This window comes from Mesoplodon densirostris, chromosome 13 (assembly GCF_025265405.1).
Source record: "Mesoplodon densirostris isolate mMesDen1 chromosome 13, mMesDen1 primary haplotype, whole genome shotgun sequence".
In the NCBI taxonomy this organism is placed as follows: Eukaryota; Metazoa; Chordata; class Mammalia; order Artiodactyla; family Ziphiidae; genus Mesoplodon; species Mesoplodon densirostris.
This window is the reverse complement of record NC_082673.1, coordinates 3,162,784-3,186,108: the sequence shown is the minus strand read 5'-3', so window position 1 is coordinate 3,186,108 and position 23,325 is coordinate 3,162,784. Positions and strand designations below refer to the sequence as shown.

Genomic DNA, 23,325 nt, shown 5'->3' with positions numbered 1-23,325 from the left:
TCACAGACACCCCGAAACACACCACCGGACATGGTCCTGCCCACCAGAAAGACAAGATCCAGCCTCATCCAGCAGAACACAGTCACCAGTCCCCTCAATCAGGAAGCCTATACAACCCACTGAACCAAACTTAGCCACTGCAGGCAGACACCAAAAACAATGGGAACTACGAACCTGCAGCCTGTGAAAAGGAGACCCCAAACACAGTAAGTTAAGCAAAATGAGAAAACAGAGAAATACACAGCAGATGAAGGAGCAAGGTAAAAACCCACCAGGCCAAACAAATGAAGAGGAAATAGGCAGTCTACCTGAAAAATAATTCAGAGAAATGATAGTAAAGATGATCCAAAATATTGGAAATAGAATGGAGAAAATAAAACAAGGACCTAGAAAAACTAAGGAGCAAACAAACAATGATGAACAACACAATAAATGAAATTTAAAATTCTCTAGAAGGAATCAATAGCAGCATAACCAAGGCAGAAGAACGGATAAGTGACCTTGAAGATAAAATACTGGGAATAACTACTGCAGAGCAGAATAAAGAAAAAAGAATGAAAAGAATTGAGGACAATCTCAGACACTTCTGGGGCAACATTAAATGCACGAACATTCTAAGTATATGGGTCCCAGAAGACGAGGAGAAAGAAAAAGGGACTGAGAAACTATTTGAACAGTTTATACTTGAAAACTTCCCTAATATGGGTAAGGAAATAGACAATCAAGTCCAGGAAGCACAGAGAGTCCCATACAGTATAAATCCAAGGAGAAACATGCCAAGACACATATTAATCAAACTATCAAAAATTAAATACAAAGCAAAAATATTAAAAGCAGCAAGGGAAAAGCAACAATTAACATACAAGGGAATCCCCATAAAGTTAAAAGCTGATCTTTCAGCAGAAACGCTGCAAGCCAGAAGGGAGTGGCAGGACATATTTAAAGTGATGAAAGGGAAAAACCTACAACCAAGATTACTCTACCCAGCAAGGATCTCATTCAGATTCGATGGAGAAATTAAAACCTTTACAGACAAGCAAAAGCTAAGAGAATTCAGCACCACCAAACCAGCTCTACAAGAAATGCTAAAGGAACTTTTCTAGGCAGGAAACACAAAAGAAGGAAAAGACTTACAACAACAAACCCAAAACAATTAAGACAATGGTAATAGGAACATACATATTGATAACTACCTTAAATGTAAATGGACTAAATGCTCCCACCAAAAGACATAGACTGGCTAAATGGATACAAAAACAAGACCCATATATATGCTGTCTACAAGAGACCCACTTCAGAGCTAGGGACATATGCGGACTGAAAGTGAGGGAATGGAAAAAGATATTCCACACAAATGGAAATCAAAAGAAAGCTGGAGTAGCAATTCTCATATCAGACAAAATAGACTTTAAAATAAACAATATTACAAGAGGCAAAGAAGCACACTACATAATGATCAAGGGATCAATGCAAAAAGAAGGTATAACAATTGTAAATATTTATGTACCCAACATAGGAGCACCTCAATACATGAGACAAATGCTAACAGCCATAAAAGGGAAAATCGACAGTAACACAATAATAGTAGGGGACTTTAACACCCCACTTTCACCAATGGACAGATCATCCAAAATGAAAATAAATAAGGAAACACAAGCTTTAAATGACACATTAAACAAGATGAACTTAATTGATATTTATAAGACATTCCATCCAAAAACAGCAGATTACACTTTCTTCTCAAGTGCTCATGGAACATTTTCCAGGATAGATCATATCTTGGGTCACAAACCAAGCCTTGGTAAATTTAAGAAAATTGAAATCATATCAAGTATCTTTTTTGACCACAATACTATGAGACTAGATATCAATTACAGGAAAAAATCTGTAAAAAATACAAACACATGGAGGCTAAACAATACACTACTAAATAACCAAGAGATCACTGAAGATATCAAAGAGGAAATAATAAAATACCTAGAAACAAATGACAATGAAAACACGGTGACCCAAAACCTATGAGATGCAGCAAAAGCAGTTCTAAGAGGGAAGCTTATAGCAATACAATTCTACCTCAAGAAACAAGAAACATCTCAAATAAACAACTTAACCTTACACCTAAAGCAATTAGAGAAAGTAGAACAACAACAACAAAAAAACCCCAAAGTCAGCAGAAGGAAAGGAATCATAAGGATCAGATCAGAAATAAATGAAAAAGAAATGAAGGAAACAGTAGCACATATCAATAAAACTAAAAGCTGGTTCTTTGAGAAGATAAACAAAAGTGATAAACCATTAGCCAGACTCATCAAGAAAAAAAGGGAGAAGACTCAAATCAATAGAATTAGAAATGAAAAAGGAGGCAATACAACTGACACTGCAGAAATACAAATGATCACGAGAGATTACTACAAGCAACTCTATGCCAATAAAATGGACAAACTGGAAGAAATGGACAAATTCTTAGAAATGCACAACCTCCCGAGACTGAACCAGGAAGAACTAGAAAATACAAGTAGACCAATCACAAGCACTGATATTGAAACTGTGATTTAAAATCTTCAACAAACAAAAGCCCAGGACCAGATGGCTTCACAAGCGAATTCTATCAAACATTTAGAGAAGAGCTAACACCTATCCTTCTCAAACTCTTCCAAAATATAGCAGAGGGAGGAACACTCCCAAGCTCATTCTACGAGGCCACCATCACCCTGATACCAAAACCAGACAAAGATGCCACAAAAAAAGAAAACTACAGGCCAATATCACTGATGAATATATGCAAAAATCCTCAGAAAATACTAGCAAACAGAATCCAACAGCACATTAAAAGGATCATACACCATGATCAAGTGGGGTTTATCCCAGGAATGCAAGGATTCTTCAATATATGCAAATCAATCAACATGATACACCATATTAACAAATTAAAGGAGAAAAACCATATGGTCATCTCAGTAGATGCAGAAAAAGCTTCTGACAAAACTCAACACCCATTTATGATAAAAACTCTCCAGAAAGTAGGCATAGAGAGAACTTACCTCAACATAATAAAGGCCATATATGACAAACCCACAGCCAACATCGTACTCAATGGTGAAAAACTGAAACGATTTCCACTAAGATCAGGAACAAGACAAGGTTGTCCACTCTCACTGCTATTATTCAACATAGATTTGGAAATTTAGGCACAGCAATCAGAGAGGAAAAAGAAATAAAGGGAATACAAATCAGAAAAGAAGTAAAGCTGTCACTGTTTGCAGATGACATGATACTATACATAGATGCTACCAGAAAACTACTAGAGCTAATCAATGAATTTGGTAAAGTAGCAGGATACAAAATTAATGCACAGAAATCTCTGGCATTCCTATACACTAATGATGAAAAATCTGAAAGAGAAATCAAGAAAACACTCCCATTTACCATTGCAACATAAAGAATAAAATACCTAGGAATAATCCTACCTAAGGAGACAAAAGACCTGTATGCAGAAAACTATAAGACACTGATGAAATAATTAAAAATGATAAAGACAGATGGAGAGACATACCATGTTCTTGGATGGAAGAATCAACACTGTGAAAATGACTATACTACCCAAAGCAGTCTACAGATTCAATGCAACGCCTACCAAACTACTAATGGCATTTTTCACAGAACTAGAACAAAAAAAATTCACAATTTGTATGGAAACAGAAAAGACCCTGAATAGCCAAAGCAATCTTGAGTAAGAAAAATGGAGCTGGAGGAATCAGGCTCCCTGATTTCAGACTATACTACAAAGCTACAGTAATCAAGACAGTATGGTACTGGCACAAAAACAGAAATATAGATCAATGGAACAGGATAGAAAGCCCAGAGATAAACCCACACACATATGGTCACCTTATCTTTGATAAAGGAGGCAAGAATATACAATGGAGAAAAGACAGCCTCTTCAATAAGTGGTGCTGGGAAAAGTGGACAGCTACATGTAAAAGAATGAAATTAGAACACTCCCTAACACCATACACAAAAATAAACTCAAAATGGATTAAAGACCTAAATGTAAGGCCAGACACTATAAAACTCTTAGAGGAGAACATAGGCAGAACACTCTATGACATAAATCACAGCAAGATCCTTTGTGACCCACCTCCTAGAGCAATGGAAATAAAAACAAACATAAACAAATGGGACCTAATGAAACTTAAAAGCTTTTGCACAGCAAAGGAAACCATAAACAAGATGAAAAGACAACCCTCAGAATGGGAGAACATATTTGCCAACGAATCAACTGACAAAGGATTAATCTTTAAAATATATAAACAGCTCATGCAGCTCAACATTAAAAAAACAAACAACCCAATCCAAAAATGGGCAGAAGACCTAAATAGACATTTCTCCAAAGAAGACATACAGAAAGAAAGAAAGAAAGAAAGAAAGAAAAGAAAGAAAGAAAAAAGCTCTGCACAGCAAAGGAAACCATCCAAAAAAAACTGAAAATGCAAGCCACTAAGTGGGAGAAAATATTTGCAAACTATCTATCTGGTAAGGGGTTAATATCCAAAATATATTAAAAACACACACAATAAAAAAACCCCTAAACAACCTGATTTAAAAAATGGGCAGGGGGGGCTTCCCTGGTGGCGCAGTGGTGGAGAGTCTGCCTGCCGATGCAGGGGACGCGGGTTCGTGCCCCGGTCCGGGAAGATCCCACATGCAGCGGAGTGGCTGGGCTCGTGAGCCATGGCCGCTAAGCCTGCGCGTCCAGAGCCTGTGCTCCGCAACGGGAGAGGCCACAACAGTGAGAGGCCCGCGTACCGCAAAAAAAAAAAAAAAAAAAAAAAAGGGCAGGGGAACTGAATAGGCATTTTCCCAAAGGAGGCACACAAATGGCCAACAGATACATGAAAAGATGCTCAATGTCACTAACCATCTGGGAAATGCAAATCAAAACCACAGTGAGATATCATCTCACACTTGTTCGTATGGCTGTGATAAAAAAGACAAGAAATAGTTAAGCATTGGTGAGCATGCAGAGAAAGAGGAATCCTTGTGCACTGTCAGTTCAGAGTTGGTTCAAAATTAGTGCAGCCACCATGGAAAACAGAACTACCATATGATCCCGCAGCCTCGTTTCTGGGTTTATAGCCAAAGGAACTGAAACCGTATCTCAAAGAGATTTGTGCACTCCCATATTCATGACAGCATTATTTACAATAGCCAAGGTACGGAACCTCCTAAGTGTCGGTCAACAACAGATGAATGGATAAAGAAGACGTCACATACATACACACTGCAATACTACTCAGCCATGAGAGAGAAGGAAATCCTGCTGTTTGTGACAACTTGGATGAACCTAGAGGGCATTATGCTAAGTGAAATAAGCCAGACAGGACAAATACCGCATGATATCACTTACATATGCAATTTTTTAGAAGTCAAACTGATAGAAACAGAGTAGAAAAGTGGTCGACTGGGCTGGGGAAACAGAGAGAGGCTGGTAAAAGGACAGACTTTCAGCCATAAGATGATATGGTCTGAGGGTGTTTTTCCCTGACGAATAGTTGATGGGGAGTCCCTGCCCCACGGTCATTTCTATATCCTTCTTCCGCCAGCTCCGAGCTGGGGGCGGGGCGAGGGGCTGGGGGCGGGGCTCGAGCTCAGGAGACCCGCACCTTCCCTCCCAGCAGCAGCGTCTCCGCCGCCGCGAGCCGCTCCCGCGCTGCTCCCCTCCGTCCCGACCGCGAAGTTGGTTCTCTGAATCCCCGTGGGCTGGACGGGGCGGCGGGCAGAGCCGGCCTTGCGCGGGGAGCCCGGACACCCGCAGAGCCGAGGCGGGGCCGTCGGGGAGGCCGCGCGGACCTTTGAGCATCCTTGCGCTGGGCCTCGCCCAGGTCCCCGGGGCAGCCGCGCGTCCCCGCCCGTGTCCTCGTCCTGCGTCCCTCCCCGAGGCGCGCAGGTGTCGCCCGCCGTCCGTCTTCGGGGCGCGGACCCTCCGCCTCCGCCCGGGACCCGCCTGATCTCCCTCCGGCCGCTCCCGCGCGCCCATGCGACCGGCGAGGCCAAGCGCCCGGCTGCCCGCGCTGCTGCTGCTGGCGCTGGTCCTGTCGCTGCGCGGAACCCAGGGGAGGCCCGGGGGCCGCAGGGGCGCGCGCGTCGCGGGCGAGGAGCCGAAGCCCTGGCTGTCCCTCCCCGCGGCCTCCCGGAGGGCAGGTAAGCAGCCCCGCGCCCGCGGCCCCGTGCGCCGAGCCCGGGGCGGGAGGACTCGTGCGGCCCGGAGAGGCGCGCGCTCGGGGAAAGAGGCAAAGAGCTGGTGAGACGTACCGCGGCCGAGACGTAAGTACCCAGAAACCCATCTCGCGGAGGAACCGGCTCGATGCGCCCCTTCCCCGTGAGGGAGGCCGGGCCTCGGAAGCGGGGGCCGGAGCCCGAGGACATGCGGTTTGGTCCCAGCGGCCGAGGTGGGGCGGACAGGTTAGCGCCTGGCGGCGCGTCTTTACGGGCCAGCCCGGGTTTGGGGATTGGGCCAGGGCCCTGGCGTCGCGCGCCGGGACGCCCCTTTGCGCCCCCCTGGAGCTGGCGCAGGGCCTGGGTAGCTGAGAAGGCTCCACCCGCCGCCGCGGCTCCCGGATCAGCTCTGCGCGCCCAGGTTCCTGGCTGCTTAGCGGTCCAACGGGTGGTGCGTATGAGAAAAGGGAGAAAAAGTAGCCGACACGAGGGGTCCTGAGACACCCCAAGGCGGCGAGGACGCGGCCGAACGAGGAGTAAACGTGAGAAGCCCGGGGCGAAGCGGCCCGACGGGGCGGCGGGGCTGCGGGTCGCTTAGGGCAGGAAGGCCGGGGCGGGCAGGAGGAGGGAGCGGCTCAGACGCGCCTCTGCTGGGAGCCCGCGCACCTGCGGAGCGAGGACGCGCTGGCCGCCCAGCCCGGCAGCAGCAGGCGCCCCTCCCCGGGGGCCGCCCCCCGGCACCCGCTGGCTGAGAGGTCGCAGCCCAGGGCAGCCTTGCTGTCATCTCCTCGCTGTTCAGCCTCTTACTTCACTTTGAACAAAGCAGAGAGGGGTTTCTTAGGACCGTTTTCCTTTCATGATGGTTATGATATAAATATATACATATTCACCGCACAAATGTTCATCCAGTACTTGCTGCGTGCCCATCACCATGCAGAGGCCGAGGCCACCCAGGGGAGCAGGCAGTCAGGTGTCTGCGCTCTGAGGGCACGTTCTAGGTGGGGAGGCGGGGAGGCTGGCGCACAGGTAAACCCAAAGAGGAGGCCCGTGACGGGCTGAAGGGGAGGCAGGGGATGGAGAAGGTCCAGGAAGCTGAGACGCGTCACTGAGCTCCAGGACCTCGTCCCGGGCTGGGCAGGGCTCTCCAGGGTGGTGGGGACGCACAGGGCTTTCCCGGAGGGGAGCTGGGCAGGGACGGTGACCACCGCAGTGATGCAGTGACGGCACCACACCCTTCTCATCCTCGGACTTGCAACTGCTCTTGGCCCCAATGTTTATCTCAGAATGGAACGTCACCTTGGAAAGTAAACGAGTGGGAGAAAGTCTCAAACTACAGGAACATTCGTGGTAACATTAATTCAGACCTGTGTCATTGAAGTTGAACAGATCTTTTCTCTGTAAAAGGCTGAAGCCTTACCGAAGTGAGTTTCTAGGGAGAAAGAATATTTTATTAAAAGTTAAAATGTAAGTGGCAACAATCCAAAGTTTAAAAAAACAACACAGCCCGGCAGAGAGTGATCTGTGCTCCACATCGGTTGCTTTCTCCAGCTGTTTGTGAGGTGGTCTTTGGATGACGTGAGGAGGAAGGGTGACTCTTTTTTTTTTTTTTTTTTTTTTTTTGCAGTAGGTGGGCCTCTCACTGCTGTGGCCTCTCCCGTTGCGGAGCACAGGCTCCGGACACACAGGCTCAGCGGCCATGGCTCACGGGCCCAGCCGCTCCGCGGCATGTGGGATCTTCCCGGACCGGGGCACGAACCCGTGTCCCCTGCATCGACAGGCGGACTCTGAACCACTGCGCCACCAGGGAAGCCCGGAAGGGTGACTCTTTACATCCGTATCTGAGTCTGTGAAAGTGAAGGGGACACTCGGACATGGGTCAGGGACCGACAAGGGCGTGAGTTGGCCCTATCCACGTGGTCCTCACAGGCACACTCGGGTGTGGCGGGGCTCACAGGTCATTCAGGAGGAAACATCTCCCAGGCTCTGGAGGCTAAGGACCGTCATCCCTGCCACGTACCTCGGGAATGCTGACCCCGTGATTCTGCGGCATAGTACACAACATCCCCCGGGCCTTTGCATGCGCTCTGGGCTCTGAAACTCTTGCTGCACCTGCGGCTGTGGTGCCTCCCTTTTCTGTAGGTCAGCGGCTTCCCTAAACACTCCCGTGAGGCTAGAGGTGCAGGGATCGGTCCACGTAGGGGAAGCAGTAAGTGGGGAAGCCTCGGGTGAGAGGGTGACCAGCGAGGATGCCATTAGAATTGGAGGGGGCACTGGGAAGGAGGAGGTGTGAGAGGTAGGTACCCATCACCCTCAGGATCCACCATCCCCGGCCCCATGCATTGTTCATGCATCAGTTCATCTAGCCACTCACAGCGCACGCCTGACGTGCTCTGATGGGCGGAGGAATACGAAGTTAACCAACATTATTGACTCGTGCTGAAGGAGCTCAGGTTAATGACCAAACCCCACTCCCCATGTCTCTACAATCTGGTCCTTCCTTTTTTATTGTCCTGCCCATCGCCCTGGTTCAAGCCTCAGGACAATGTCACACTGTCTCCCTAACTCGGGTAGCGCCCCCTGCTGGGCTGCCTCACTGGGCTAAGCATGGAAAGTGTGTTTTCATAACCTGTATCCCTTCTCCCCTCTGTTGTCTGACCATCACACCAGCAGAGTGGAGCAAAGAATCGTTCCCACAACTCTGCAAAAGAAAGGGAGCACTGGGGTGCTCGTCACTGAAATGAAGACAGAGTCAGATGTCTGAGAGTTGGCAGTGGTGGGGCTAGAGAGGGGGGTTGGAGGAATTTGGGAGAGAGAAGGAATTGGTGTGAAATTCGGGAGATGGAAGTATAAGGGGGACTTTTAGAAAGTTTTGATGGAAAAGCTTTGCCTTTTCAAGAGATGTCACTGAACATTTACATTCTTCTGCAGGCTTCATGGAATCAGATTTGTGTTGCTGGGTTGTTTTGGGTTTGTTTGTTTGTTTTTAATGTAAAATCTTGCTGGCATGAGGCTTAAGGCAGGAATGTGAAGACCATTTTGGAGAGGTTCTTGCAAACAATGACAAATGAATATTCTTTTTTTGAGATTAATACATCATTTTAATTATAATTTAAAAAGTAAAATACATATTACTTAGGTTGATCTTATCCTACGTGCTGAAAAGTAGGTGCTTTAAGTGTCTTTTTAAAAATTCTTTTAAATTTTATACTGGACTATAGTTGATTTACAGTATTGTGTTAATTTCAGTACAAATGAATATTCTTAGTACTGCCAGGCTGTTTCCTCCCCAGTCACAGGTCTGCAGTGGCTTCTCTGGATTTCCCAAGAAAGCCCTAACGTCTCCTGAAGGCAGGACATTTAAGTCCCCTGTGACCTGCCCCAGGTTCTCACAGGGTGCGGGTCGCATGGGCGGGGCCTGCTCCTTGCAGATGCCGTAGCCGCTGTCTGTGCTATTCTGCCAGCGTGGAACGTACTCTGTCATCTCTGCCTGTCAGAATTCACCTCTCCTTCCAGGCCCTCTTCCTTCATGATGTCTTTGCAGCTATTTCCGTGTGAAAAAAAAAATCTAAATCCTAAATTCTTTGTAATAGTATCAGTGAACTATTACAGATACTGTACATTCCAAAAATATAGTTTAGCAAGTATTGTGGTACAATTTAAAATAATTTAAACACTAGATATATTAAAAATCAGGGTGCCCATACATACCACACATATGTTTCTTTGCTCCATCAATTGCATGGGCCTGGAAACAACCATACCCCAGTAGCAACAAGCACACCTGGTACCCAGACTTTGGTTTCCGTTTTTTTTGCCCTCGACGCAGCTTGTGGGATCTTAGTTCCCCGACCAGGGATTGAACCCAGGCCCTAGGCAGTAAAAGTGCCGAGTCCTAACCACTGGACCGCCAGGGAATTCCCAGACTTTGGTTTCTAATACCATCCTCTATAAGAGGAGCCAGGGCTCCTTGGAGAAACGACTGATACTAACACCGAGACAAGCAATTATTCAGGATGAGCCTGGAGCATCCTGTAGTGCCTGAAAGTAAAGAAGTGATAAAAATTCAAAACACCACCAACAAAATCCCCCATGATGACATAATTTTACTGGAAAGAATTCTGTGTCTTGTCTTTTAATAATCACAGACTACAAATACATTAGTAATAATATTATAACTTATTGATTATGAAATAATTCACTGTTGAATGTTCAAGAAGCTTTGTATCTTGTTTGGAACATTTAGATGACTGCTTTCAAACTTGAATGTGCAAATAAATCTCCTAGGAGTTCTTGTGAAAGTGACTCTATAGGTCTGGACCTGAAATTCTATATTTCTTACGAGCTCCCAGAAGAGCCATGGAGCAGAGTTATTAAGAAACATGAATTTGTTTCAAATACGTATATTTTCCCTCAGTGGTTCTCTCAGCACTGATGTAATAAATCTAGTTCTTATTTTTGAAAGTAGAATTGTTTTTATATATTTAGAAAGAGAATAATCATGCCAGCTCCTTAACTAACGGAAATGATAACTCAGGGAACTATATAACAAACATTTCAATTCAAGTACATGAAAAATGCTAGATTCAAACATAAAGTAATGCCCTTCAGTACTTCCAGAGGTACTAAGGATCCACTAACATGGCTTTGGAAAGAATCGATCATGGCAGGGCAAGTTATCTTTATGGTAAGATATTAAGTTATATGCAAGTAGAAGCAAACACTAAATATTTTCTCTTATTTTCTAGTTGTTCTGTATTATGATTTTTTATTATTTCACATGATCTCTGCTCATTTTTAACAACTACTGAGCCCGCGAGCCACAACTACTGAGGCCACATGCCACAACTAGTGAGCCTGCACTCTAGAGCCTGTGCTCTGCAACAAGAGAAGCCACTGCAATGAGAAGCCCGCGCACCGCAATGAAGAGTAGCCCCTGCTCGCCACAGCTAGAGAAAGCCCGCGTGCAGCAACAAAGACCCAACGCAGCCAAAAATAAATAAATTAATTAATTTTTAAAAATGTTAATGAAAAGAGTATGCACTAAAAAATCTCTCTTCCTCCCACCCCCAGAATCCTTGTCTCTGTTGCCTCTCTGCAGACAATCGCTATTTTAGCTGAATACAAATAGGATGCTACAGAGCAGGCACTGGCAACCTTTCTCTATTTCAAACATTTTCAAAATATTTGGGGCTTGGTGGGCCATACAGTCTCTGCAACAATGTCTTGCCCCTGCATCCTAGCACGAAAGCAGGCATAGGCCACACGTAAATAATGAGCATGGCTGTGGTCCAATAAAACTTTATTTACAGAAACAGGCGTGGGGCAGGATGACTCCTGAGGGCAGTTTGCTAACCCCTCCACAGGCCAGCGCTGTTCGATAGATGCACGGTAACTTCTCTGTAAACCTTTTATCTCATCTCTGCATCTATTCTCGCCCCTCCGTACCAGGCATGATGATCTTTAAAAATGAAGCTTGATGGTATCACTCCCTTGCCTAAAAATCCTTGCCTTCTCCTCACCCTTAGACAAAGTTTATAAAGGATGGTGAACATCCTCACCTCACCCCTCCCCGTCACCCTGGTCAGGGCTGGACATACAGACTTGGAATCGGCTGCATGAACAACCACAAGCTCATGTGTTTAGTGCTTGTCATTATAGTCTACTTGTAAGGGTATTAAAACTTTTTTATTGAGGCAAAATTGACATACAACACTACCTTGGTTTCAGGCGCACAACATAATGATTCGATATTTGTGTACATTGTAAAATGATCAGAAGTCCGGTTACCATCCGTCACCATACAGTTAACTTTCAGGGTTTACTCTTGGCAGCTTTCTAATGTGCTCTACATTACTGACTATATCCTCCTGCTGTCCATCGCACCCCCATGACATTTATTTTATAACCAGAGGTTGGTACCTCTTGACCTCCTCCATCGCCTATTCTGCTTCCTCCCCAATGCCCCTCCCCTCTGGCAACTACTGTTCTGTTCTCTGTTTCTGTGAACTTAGTTTTGTTTGTTCATTTGTTTTGTTTTTTCGATTCCACGTGTAAGTGAAATCATATAGTATTTGTCTTTCCTGTCTGATTTATTTCACTTAACGTAATTCCCTCTAGGTCCATGCGTGTTGTCACAAATGGCAGGGTATCATTCTTTCTTATGACTGAGTACTATTCTGTTGTATACATATATACCACATTCATTCATCCATCAATGAACAATGAGCAAGCCCTTAGGTTGCTTCCGTATCTTGGCTATTGTAAATAATGCTGCAGTGAACACGGGGGTGCAGATATCCTTCTGAATTCGTGTTTATAAGGATATTTTTCAATGATGGAAATGCATTCAAGAAATTCTAAAGTTTTTTTTTTCTTTTCAGAAATATTCCCAAGAGATTTGAACTTAAAAGACAAATTCATAAAGCATTTCACAGGTAGGCATGAACTTTATCAGTGATTCAATTAAATAAAAAGATTGTAGCATATTTACTCCATGAGGCACCGAGGCTATGAAAATAAATGTCTGTTAGAGGCTCACAGTCCTGTCAGGGAGGTCGACAAGTGCTATCAGCTTGTTCTAATGGTGATGGGAACCAGATCTGGGTGAATGATAGAAGTGTAAACAGAATTTTAGGGAGACACAGGAAGTGGACAGTTTTGCCGAGAACTACCAGAAAAGGCTGTCGTGGACACAATATATAAGCTGGGCTCTAAGAATGAATAGGGTTTTCCCGGATGAGAGAGGCGTCCTGGTCAGAAGCAATCCTTTGGACACATGGTGTGGTTTGGGGCAGGACCGGGCGGCCAGTTTAGGCAACGGTGTGTGTGGCTACTGGGCAGAGTGTGGCTGGAAGGCGGGTGGAGTCGTACTGCGATGAGTCCTCCGTGGTGCACTAGGGATTTAGCTGTGCTCACGGCCAGCGACACAGCGGAAGTGTTTCTCACAGGGCAGAGCAGATTCCCTTCCATATGTCACATGGTAAGCGCCGGTGGCTTTCTCTCCCACGACACTCCTTGGTTCTTCGTATCAACTTGGTGAATCATTACAATCATCCTGTGCCCCATGTTCTAGCAAATCACTTAATTTGAAGCGTGCACCCTGACCTTTCCTCTGTTTCTAGTCATCCCCCCGCCTTTCCCTGTTTTACATCTCAGGCCTGTAAGCTGGGAAAGATGTGGGTTCCCCCTTGACCAAAGCCCAGGGCCACCTTGTTAATTAACTTTGGAACGAGGCAGTGAAGACCCTCCTGAGGCACCGGGAAGTGTAAGACATTTCCTGATGTTTCTAGAACCCTGGTAGTGGCACTGTGGGCTCCCCTACTTCTATCACTTCCATAAGAAGCAGACTCCAGATGTACGGATGAATTTTGGTGAGGACTGTCTTGGGTTTGTGGGGAAAGTAAGAAAAGTCTCAAGACCCTGCCCACCTTACAGTGGTCCTTGACACAAATCACTCTAAGTAGAAAATGGAATAAATGTCTCTGCATATAAACATTCATTCCTATTAAATAAAAAACTGAAGAACAGAAAGTGGAAACCGTGGATATTTATTTTTTATTCTTTCACATCCACTTGATTTGCCCTCTGCAGATTTTTTTTTTTCCTGTCTAGAGCTTTTCCCTCTTACTTATTCTGAGGAGTTCTCCTGAAATCGAATTATGTTCCATTATGTGAGATGTTGAGAATGCGGAGTGAATTTCGATTGTTTTTCACAGATTACACCTCACTGCCTGCCCCAGAGTCTGGGGGAGGAGACGTGCCCACAGGCAAGGTCTTTTAAGGGCATGGAAAGATGTAAACCAGTTATATTATCTCTATCCATAAAGTGCTGGCAGATTTGATTGGAAAACACACATATGTGTATTGTAAGCATTCTTTTCCTGTCCCATAGGGCCAGTCACATTTTCAGCCGAGTGTAGCAAACATTTCCACAGGCTCTACCACAACACCAGGGATTGCTCAACACCAGCTTGTAAGTAACTTGGGTCATTTTTGTCCTTTTTAAAAAATCTTTATCCAACAGTAAATGCATGTGATTTTAAACTTCAGCTGTCTGTGAGTGGGAAATAATAGACTAAACATTGTATGACCTGCTGTTTATAATATTGACGGTGCTTAAATTTAAGGTGTGTGCATTCTGCTGACACCGTGAGGAATGAAACTGCATTTTAATTGGGACTATTTCAGACAGATCTGAAAATAGCCAGATTTCCTTAAGGACCTCAATGTCTGTCAGGATTTATCATCTGATAAAAGATAAACCTTTTATCATTTATCAAATTCCTTGGCATAAATAAGGCACTCTCTTATATAAATGGAAAAAAAAGATGACCATGAAGTGTAAGTCAAAATTTCCCCCTGAGTTTTTACAAGTAGTTTCATGTCACATCATTTGTATGCTGAGTGATAGACTTTTCCGAATAACGGTAGCGTGCGTTTTTAAAGGTTGTCTAAAGAATTCTTTTGGATTCTTAATTTACTGAACTAAAGAGCAATTCCAAACATTATATTTAAATGCTCCCCTTTAAACTGCCCAAATCATCACTAAGTGTGGTAACTCAGATGGCTATTTTAAAATTCCTTCCTAAATCTAAACTTTCTTTTTAAAGAAAATGAACTTTAAACATTTTGTATTTTTTTAACTAAATTGGTCATCTTGAGGGATATTTAATTTTACTTGGGGTGTTGAGTCAGAGTTGTTATGATTTTTTCAAAAACTACTTGTGTTTGATGACTAGAGAAAATGAATCTTGGTGACATCTAGGCAGAATGATTAAGTGGTACCACAGCGTGGTGGAGAAACTCTGGGCTTTGGAATGAAACTGCTTACTAGCTATGAGATTCTTAACATGTTGTGGCTGTTTTCTCATCTCAAAAGTGAAGATGACAATGACATCTATAGCTGCTTACATCATCAGGAGAATTAATGAGAAAACCCAGGTTAAGTACTTGCTATATTAGATGTTTATTAAATTATAGCTATCATTATTAAGAATTAGTGACAATAATTTAACATGATTTTCCCCACATTTGTAGTAACCATATACACAATTTACTTTTAAATGTTTCTCCTAGATTACAAAAGATGTGCTAGATTACTCAAAAGATTAGCAGTGAGTCCTCTGTGCTCACAGGCATAGAAGACCTGCATGTGAGTATGTATTTATTAATTTTTCTTATTCTGTTTAACAGCCTGACTCTCTTAAGAAATTTTGAACCATTTAAAAAGCCCAGGAAGCTGATTTTAGCACCACCAAGTGAACTTAACCTGTGGATTTTCCACTTCATGTCAAAGCTTGGTCTAAATGGTTTATTGAATTAATAAAAAATGTCCTCAACAGTGATTGAATTAATAGAAACAGCTTTTTGGCAGCCTTACGAGTCCTCAGTGATTTTTAAAAATATTTCCACATTTGATGTTATGTCATTATTGTGCAGAAACCGTATGCATATACACATTAGATGAACAAAACTATTTAAAGGTCTACCTTTTTCTTAACTCGTCAGAGTATAATAAAAGTAGATATAATAAAAGTAGGGCCCTAAAATTTTGATTTATGCAATATAGGTTAAAATAAGAGAGGAAGTATTAGAAGAATAGAGGAAAAAGCAAACAATCAGACATATAGTGAACATGTAAGCATTTTGCCAGAGTGAAATTAAGTCAGAATTTTCATTCTGGCTAAATGACCCTTGGAACCCTAGGGCAATAAGATATTTGTATGACCTAGATAAATCAAAAGCAAATTCTAACATTTATTTACAAAAGTAGAGTCTATACAAAAGACTGAAAGGTGTTCATTTCTTTGCAAATATTTTCCTAATCAGTAGTTCTTTCTGGTGTAGTACAGAGTCAACATTTGGGGGGTGGGAGTGGGGAAGGGGGGTGTCGTCAGCGTTCCAGTACCCCGGACAAGTCCCTTTTAAAGTTCCTCAGCTTTCGAGGGTGGAAATCAAAGTCCTGGAGAACCTGTAGTCTGGAAGTATCTGTGAATATCTCGATCTGGCCAGTGTAACTTAATTTATCCCAAATAACTGCATGGGGATCTACTTACCCATCTGATAGCTTTGCTGTGACAATGACTGAGGCAGTTCCGACCTATTGTTGATGTTGCTCTTCTTATTCTTATTGAAAAAGCAATTATAAATTAATAATAATAATTGGCACTCAGTTCTGCATATTTAAATTTGCTGAACTAAAAAATTTCCCTTTTTTTAGATTAAGAAACTAAGTTAGATCATTTCATTGTTCAGTGGCAAGATATTCAAATCAGTTACTCTCATCCCATCTCAAACATTTGAATAATGTCAAACATGAATAAATCAAGAAAACTTGATGGTGACCTAAGTCAAAACTTGAAGTGACCTAAGTCAAGCCATGTTTAAAAAAAAATCAATCAGTCAAGCCACTTTTATCTTGTTCTTTGTTTTGATATATTTTATCCGAATGAGTAAATGTACATAAAGTCCAGAAAGCAACCTAATAACTGGAAAAGTTCTCCAAAAAACAAGTACTGTATTATAATTTAAAATATCTTACACAAACTTACATTCTCCTGGGACAAGATTCATAGAGGACAGGCCTGATAAACGGGCCCCTTTAAAATTGCAGGGTTTGGAGATTTAGTGAGTTTTTTTCTGGAGGAGTCATCTCTGATAGTATCTGTTTCCAAGTATTTAACAAGGAATTAGAGTATTACAGATGAATAAATTTTAGGAATATTTTTGAATTATTTAGGTGATGTCAAGTTCATTTTTTGGCTTATGCAGATATCTTAAAACTTTAACGGTGGAAGTCATCATTTAAAGTTTATAGAAGTACTGATCAGTCCCCTCCACATACACATTAACTTACATTCTCAGGACTTGACTGTAAATTAAAAGTCCACAGATTCTTTAAACAAAATAAAATAAAATATAACTATATTAAAACTATGCATATGTTTAAATATGTTAAAAACTAGGTCATAAGTGACATTTTTCTTCTTCCCTCCCACAGGTATTTCTTAAGAACTTAAATCTAATTCGAAGGGAAAATGGTACCTGGAATCGTACAAACTGTAAAAAAGATAAACTTCTAATTTTATGGTGTATTAAGATGAGTAAAATAAGAGACTACTCAGAAATAATGGGTGAGCTGTGTCCTAGCATAGGATGCGATCTTCCTTGGTTTATTTTGGTGTATACAGTAATTTGAAATTTTTTAATACAAAGTTTAATTCACATATTGCAAATAGAATATTAAAATTTATGCTATTCTACTTTATTTTTGCTATATATATCATTTTCTTGTATGGTTAACATGAATTATATAAGTATATAAGTATATAAGTATGAATTATATACTTAATTATGTAAATTATGTCTGAGCATGCCAAAGAGAAATGATATTTTCGATATTATTTTTTGCAACATGTTTGTTGAAAAATCATGTACAAGGTCCCCTTTTATAATTCTAATTTAATAATATTTAATACACTTATTCAGAATTGGTTACTTTTATTTGCATTCATTTGAAACGTGAATTTTGTTAAAACTGAAATATGAAAAATCTGTGTTTTTTGAATTAAAGACATTTGTAGCAAAGCTCGTACTATTGAAATAAGATTACCATATATGTATACATGTGTAAATATTCATCTTCTGAACTGATAGCTGAGATCTTGAGACCATTTATGTCTTTTTGCACTTGGAGCATATAGTATTGCTGCCTTAAATAGGAAGAGGTCCAAATGAACTTGGTGGGGAGAAGCATGTGTGGGCACCTGGGAGCTCTGTTTAGAAAATAACACGCCTGACACGTTTAATCAGTTTCATTTAAAAACATTGATGTAAAAATGAGAAAACTAAACAAAATAATAGGAAACCCCACCCTCTTAGAGGAGGTAAAGCATGCTTTGCTTAGCAATGCACCGCAGTACAGTCGCTGCTTTTTCATCCCTTTTCCACTGTTTGTGCTGGTGTCACGGAGACGTGGGTGTGGACGGGCCGTCACTTCCATTTTTACCCCCTCTGTCCCTCCCATAACTGAGCATGTGTCTGTTTGTGTCTGTAAACACACATACTTCTTTGTCCATCAGAAAAACAAGCTCAAAAACCTCCTTTGGCTTCAGGGATATTGTGAAGCTACATTTTCAATGTTCAGTTTTATTGGTTTTGGTCTCTGGGCAAAGTCGTACAAATAATTACTTAAAAAAACTTGGGTGTGTGTGTGAATTCTGCTATAATGCCATGTCAGAAAGAATGAGAAGAATAATAGAGTTTGGGTTCCTTGCCTTTACCTAGTAATTATAATATCGACAACATTTGGAAAAAGGAAGTAATCTTTACTCATAACTAGGTAGGGGGCTGAAGTGCTCTTTATTATAAAAGTGAAGAGGTTATTGAGTGGTGACAAATGAGAACTTATCAGTGAGACGCATTTGGCTGAAACAGAAAATACCCTAGAGGAGCTGTATGATTAGTATGGTTTCACCTAGGTAAGTTATTTCAGATGGAACCCTATGAAATTAAATTTTAAACATTCTCATAGATGACTAATGTGCCTCAGAAATGTGTTCTATGCTCTAAGTATACTTAAAACCTACAAAGATTGACTAAAGATATCGCCAGCTGAAATGATGTTTATTTTACTACAATTGACCCCTGAACCACATGGGCCTGAACTGTGTGGGCCCACTTACAGCAGGTTTTTTCCAGTAGCTACATACTGCAGGCCTACATGGTCCACCTCTGGTTGGCTGAACCCGTGGAAGTGGAGAACCTTGGAGACAGAGGGCTGACTGTGAATTACACTCAGATCTTTGACTGGGGGGTCGGCACCCCCAGCCACACATTGTTCAAGGATCAACTTACTTGATACTTATTTTCTCATCGTATTAACTTTGACAGACAGACGTTGGGAGGGTAATGAATCAAGAGACTTTTTTTTTAACATCTTTATTGGAGTATAACTGCTTTACAATGGTGTGTTAGTTTCTGCTGTATAACGAAGTGAATCAGCTATATGTATACATATATTCCCATATCCCCTCCCTCTTGCGTCTCCCTCCCACCCTCCCTATCCCACCCCTCTAGGTGGTCACAAAGAAGCAAGCTGATCTCCCTGTGCTATGCGGCTGCTTCCCACTAGCTATCTATTTTACATTTGGTAGTGTATATAAGTCCATGCCACTCTCTCACTTCATCCCAGCTTACCCTTCCTCCTCCCCGTGTCCTCAAGTCCATTCTCTACGTCTGCATCTTTATTCCTGTCCTGCCCCTAGGTTCTTCAGAACAATTTCTTTTTCTTAGATTCTATATATACATGTTAGCATACAGTATTTGTTTTTCTCTTTCTGACTTACTTCACTCTGTATGACAGACTCTAGGTCCATCCACCTCACTACAAATAACTCAATTTCGTTTCTTTATTGTTTGTAGATTTTTTTGATGATGGCCTCGTTTCTTTATTGTTTGTAGATTTTTTTGATGATGGCCATTCTGACTGGTGTGAGGTGATACCTCATTGTAGTTTTGATTTGCATTTCTCTAATGATTAGTGATGTTGAGCATCTATTCATGTGTTTGCTGGCAATCTGTATATCTTCTTTGGAGAAATGTCTATTTAGGTCTTCTGCCCATTTTTGGATTGGGTTGTTTGTTTTTTTGTTATTGAGCTGCATGAGCTGCTTGTGTATTTTGGAGATTAATCCTTTGTCAGTTGCTTCATTTGCCAAACCTCAGATAAACAACCTAACCTTACACTTAAAGCAATTAGAGAAGGAAGAACCAAAAAACCCCCAAGGTTAGCATAAGGAAAGAAATCATAAAGATCAGATCAGAAATAAATGAAAAAGAAATGAAGGAAACAATAGCAAAGATCAATAAACCTAAAAGCTGGTTCTCTGAGAAGATAAACAAAATTGATAACCCATTAGCCAAACTCATCAAGAAAAAAACAACTGACACTGCAGAAATACAAAGGATCATGAGAGATTACTACAAGCCACTATATGCCAATAAAATGGACAACCTGGAAGAAATGGACAGATTCTTAGAAAAGCACAACCTTCCGAGACTGAACCAGGAAGAAATAGAAAATATAAGCAGACCAATCACAAGCACTGAAATTGAAACTGTGATTAAAAATCTTCCAACAGACAAAAGCCCAGGACCAGATGGCTTCACAGGTGAATTCTATCAAATATTTAGAGAAGAGCTAACACCTACCCTTCTCAAACTCTTCCAAATATATCAGAAGGAGGAACACTCCCAAACTCATTCTAGGAGGCCACCATCACCCTGATACCAAAACCAGACAAAGAGACTTTTAATTTGTTTCCATGGAGGGAATTTTCTCACACAGGGAGATGAGTGATTAAAAGATGAATGGGGTCAAATATTCATGCTTATTCAGTAAAGTAGCATCCACACATCCCAGAAGTAATCTCAGTGTCTAAACAGCAAGACAGGAGGTTGACAATGTTTCCTCCAGAACACCCAGACTGGATAAATTCAGTTGGCTGTTCTCAGCTAGTCACCTAGGGGATTTAGCAGACAGCGCAGTCTGTCTGCTAAATCTCTGAACAGTCTGGATAATTACCAGAACTTCCACTTCACTTTCTCTTGAGCATCCTTGGCTTTGAAAGGCAAGATGCAGTTACCACAGCCAGCCCTTGAGAGCACCCAGGAGACAGGAAGCGGGTGTGATTTTTTTGGTGGGGGGGTGCTGGGGAATGTATGTGTCTTATCACTTCTTACCTGTTCAATAAAAAGGTTAATTGATTGGAAAATCTAGCACGATCTGAAGTGGGCTTTCCACACACTTCCTTGTTTCATTTGCTTCGTATCAGGTGTCTATGTAATAATGGCATCTATTTCTCGCCTCTCTCTCCACAATAAATAAGCTCTAGGAGAGGAGAGACTGTCTTCTGGAGGATTTCCAGAGCCCAGGACAGTGACTGGTGCACAGTAGGTACTTTATGTAATACAGGCATAAACAGTTATCTCACAATCGACTGGATGAGACTCAAGAACATATTTTAACTGATAATAAAAAGCAGTCAACAATGTATGATACACTTGAGTGGATGTCTAGTTATGCATTAAAACTCTTGTTTAATGTTTGATGTAAGATCACCATGGTGAGTCCACAGGGACCAGCTTGTCTGCTTCCTTTGCCTTCTGTGAGTGCCTCAGTGTGTCCACCTCACAGGGACAAACACGGTATTAGAACTGCTAGAGCCACTAAACTGGGATGTGGAAGCTCCAATGCCTGTGGGGTCAGGTGCCCAGCACAGGGACAAATGGGCCACAGGGACAGTGAATGCTGTCCCCCAAGCTGACGGGCAGGTTTCAGCCCTGGCCAGGGCTGCCATGGTAGACTGCAGGCTTTCTTTGGATTTTTCTAGGAAAACTGGAATCTGGACTTTCATGTGAATTATCTCAACTTCTAAATGTCGGCATTTAATTAGAAAAATTTAACACACAGTGCCAACCAAATAAAAAAAATTGAGCCCTATTTGGCTCATAAACTGCTATTATTTGACATCTGATGGACATTTTTACTTGGGGATTTCTTCAGTTTGATTTCCTTTCATCCCCTCTGAAGAATCTTGTATCCCTGTTCTGTTTGGTTCCTATGGAGATTTAGTGATGAGTTTCAGAGTTTTACCTTGGCTTTGGCCTGGCAGCCCCCTAAGACCCTGCTTTGGGAAAGTTCTCCTGGGCTCCATGCTGTGTGGCCCCAGGCAATGTAAAAAACGTGTCCAAGCCTCTCACCAAACGCAGATGCCTCTAGATCCTGGACAAAGGTGATAATCTGCAGCCTTTTCAGTCTGTGCCAGTGATGGGCAGGGAGGTGGATGAAGGGAGAAGAGTGTGGTGGGGAGGGAGACAAACGGGGAAGGAGGGAGGGAGGGGAAGAGAGAGAGAGAGAACAGTCTGAGGAATAGAAAATCCTCTATGGGGAAAGGCGGGGTGAGATGAACTGGGAGACTGAGGTTGACGTGCATACACTATTATAATGAGAACCTACTGTAGAGCACAGGGAACTCTACTCGATGCTCTGTGGTGACCTAGATGGGAAGGAAATCCAAAAAAGAGGGGATATATGTATATGTATAACTGATTCACTTTGCTGTACAGCAGAAACTAACACAACATTGTAAAACAGCTATACTCCAATAAATATTAATTTAACAAAAAGAAAGAAAGAGAAAGAAAGTCCTCTACGGCCTGTCTGCACCGGGTCATTGCAGCTCCGGAGCTTGGTATAACAGGTAGCTTTGAGTGAGTAGTCAGCTGATAGGTGCAGAGGACAGCATCCTCGAACCTTCCTTCTCAGTTTGGTGGGTTGTGTGTCGAGGGGCGGTGGCTGTGACGGCCGATAACTGCTCCGGGGCATCACTGCTGTTTGGGGCACCCTGGGCGGGGGGACCTGGGAGGTTAGCCGTCCCCTTGAGCCAGTCCCCCCAAAGGACAGGGTGCTGTCCATGAGGGTTTCTTCAGTTCCACTGCAAAACAGAAAGGGAAACAAAGAAATAATAATATCTATTTTGTATTTATTATTACTTATTTACTTTTTGGCCGGATCATGCGGCTCGCGGGATCTTAGTTCCGCGACCAGGGATCGAACCTGGGCCCTCGTCTGTGAGAGTGAGTGGAGTCCTAACAACTGGACCGCCAGGGAATTCCCAGAAATAATCAATTTTAAAACCCCACAAAACTTCTTGGTTGTACCCAACGTTGTCAATCAAACTGTACTGCAATGTCAAATTTAAAAGAAAACAAAAAACAAAAAAACTTCTTGGGCCTCCGAGTCGTTGTGAGTGGATACACGTCACCAGAAACCAGGTGCTCAGGAGGCCAGAGCATCCCTGACGGCCCAGGGGAAGTTCTGTCCGGGGACGCAGATCCGCTTCTGGAACGGGACCTCCGCACACCTCTGACCCCGCAGGGGCTTCAGCTCAGGCTCCAACCTCGAAGAAAATCTCTTTGATGTTTTTGTGTTACTTGGTGTCATCAGAAGCCCAGAAACACAGACGGAAAGAGAAAGGCCTGGAGGAGGGAGTGAGTTTGCGCGAGGACCGGAGGATGGGGAGGTGCCTGAGGTCCCTGGGGTGCAGG

The 23,325-nt window shown here is 42.8% G+C and overlaps 1 protein-coding gene across 1 annotated transcript; it reads left to right on the top strand.

Moving 5' to 3' along the window:
• The first annotated feature begins 6,035 nt into the window (after window positions 1-6,035).
• ALKAL1 (ALK and LTK ligand 1) lies at window positions 6,036-15,356 on the top strand. The gene is made up of 5 exons (XM_060116532.1): window positions 6,036-6,215; window positions 7,171-7,186; window positions 12,597-12,650; window positions 14,108-14,188; window positions 15,292-15,356. The coding sequence occupies exons 1-5, from the start codon at window positions 6,036-6,038 to the stop codon at window positions 15,354-15,356; spliced, it is 396 nt and encodes a 131-aa protein (XP_059972515.1).
• The last annotated feature ends 7,969 nt before the right edge of the window (window positions 15,357-23,325 follow it).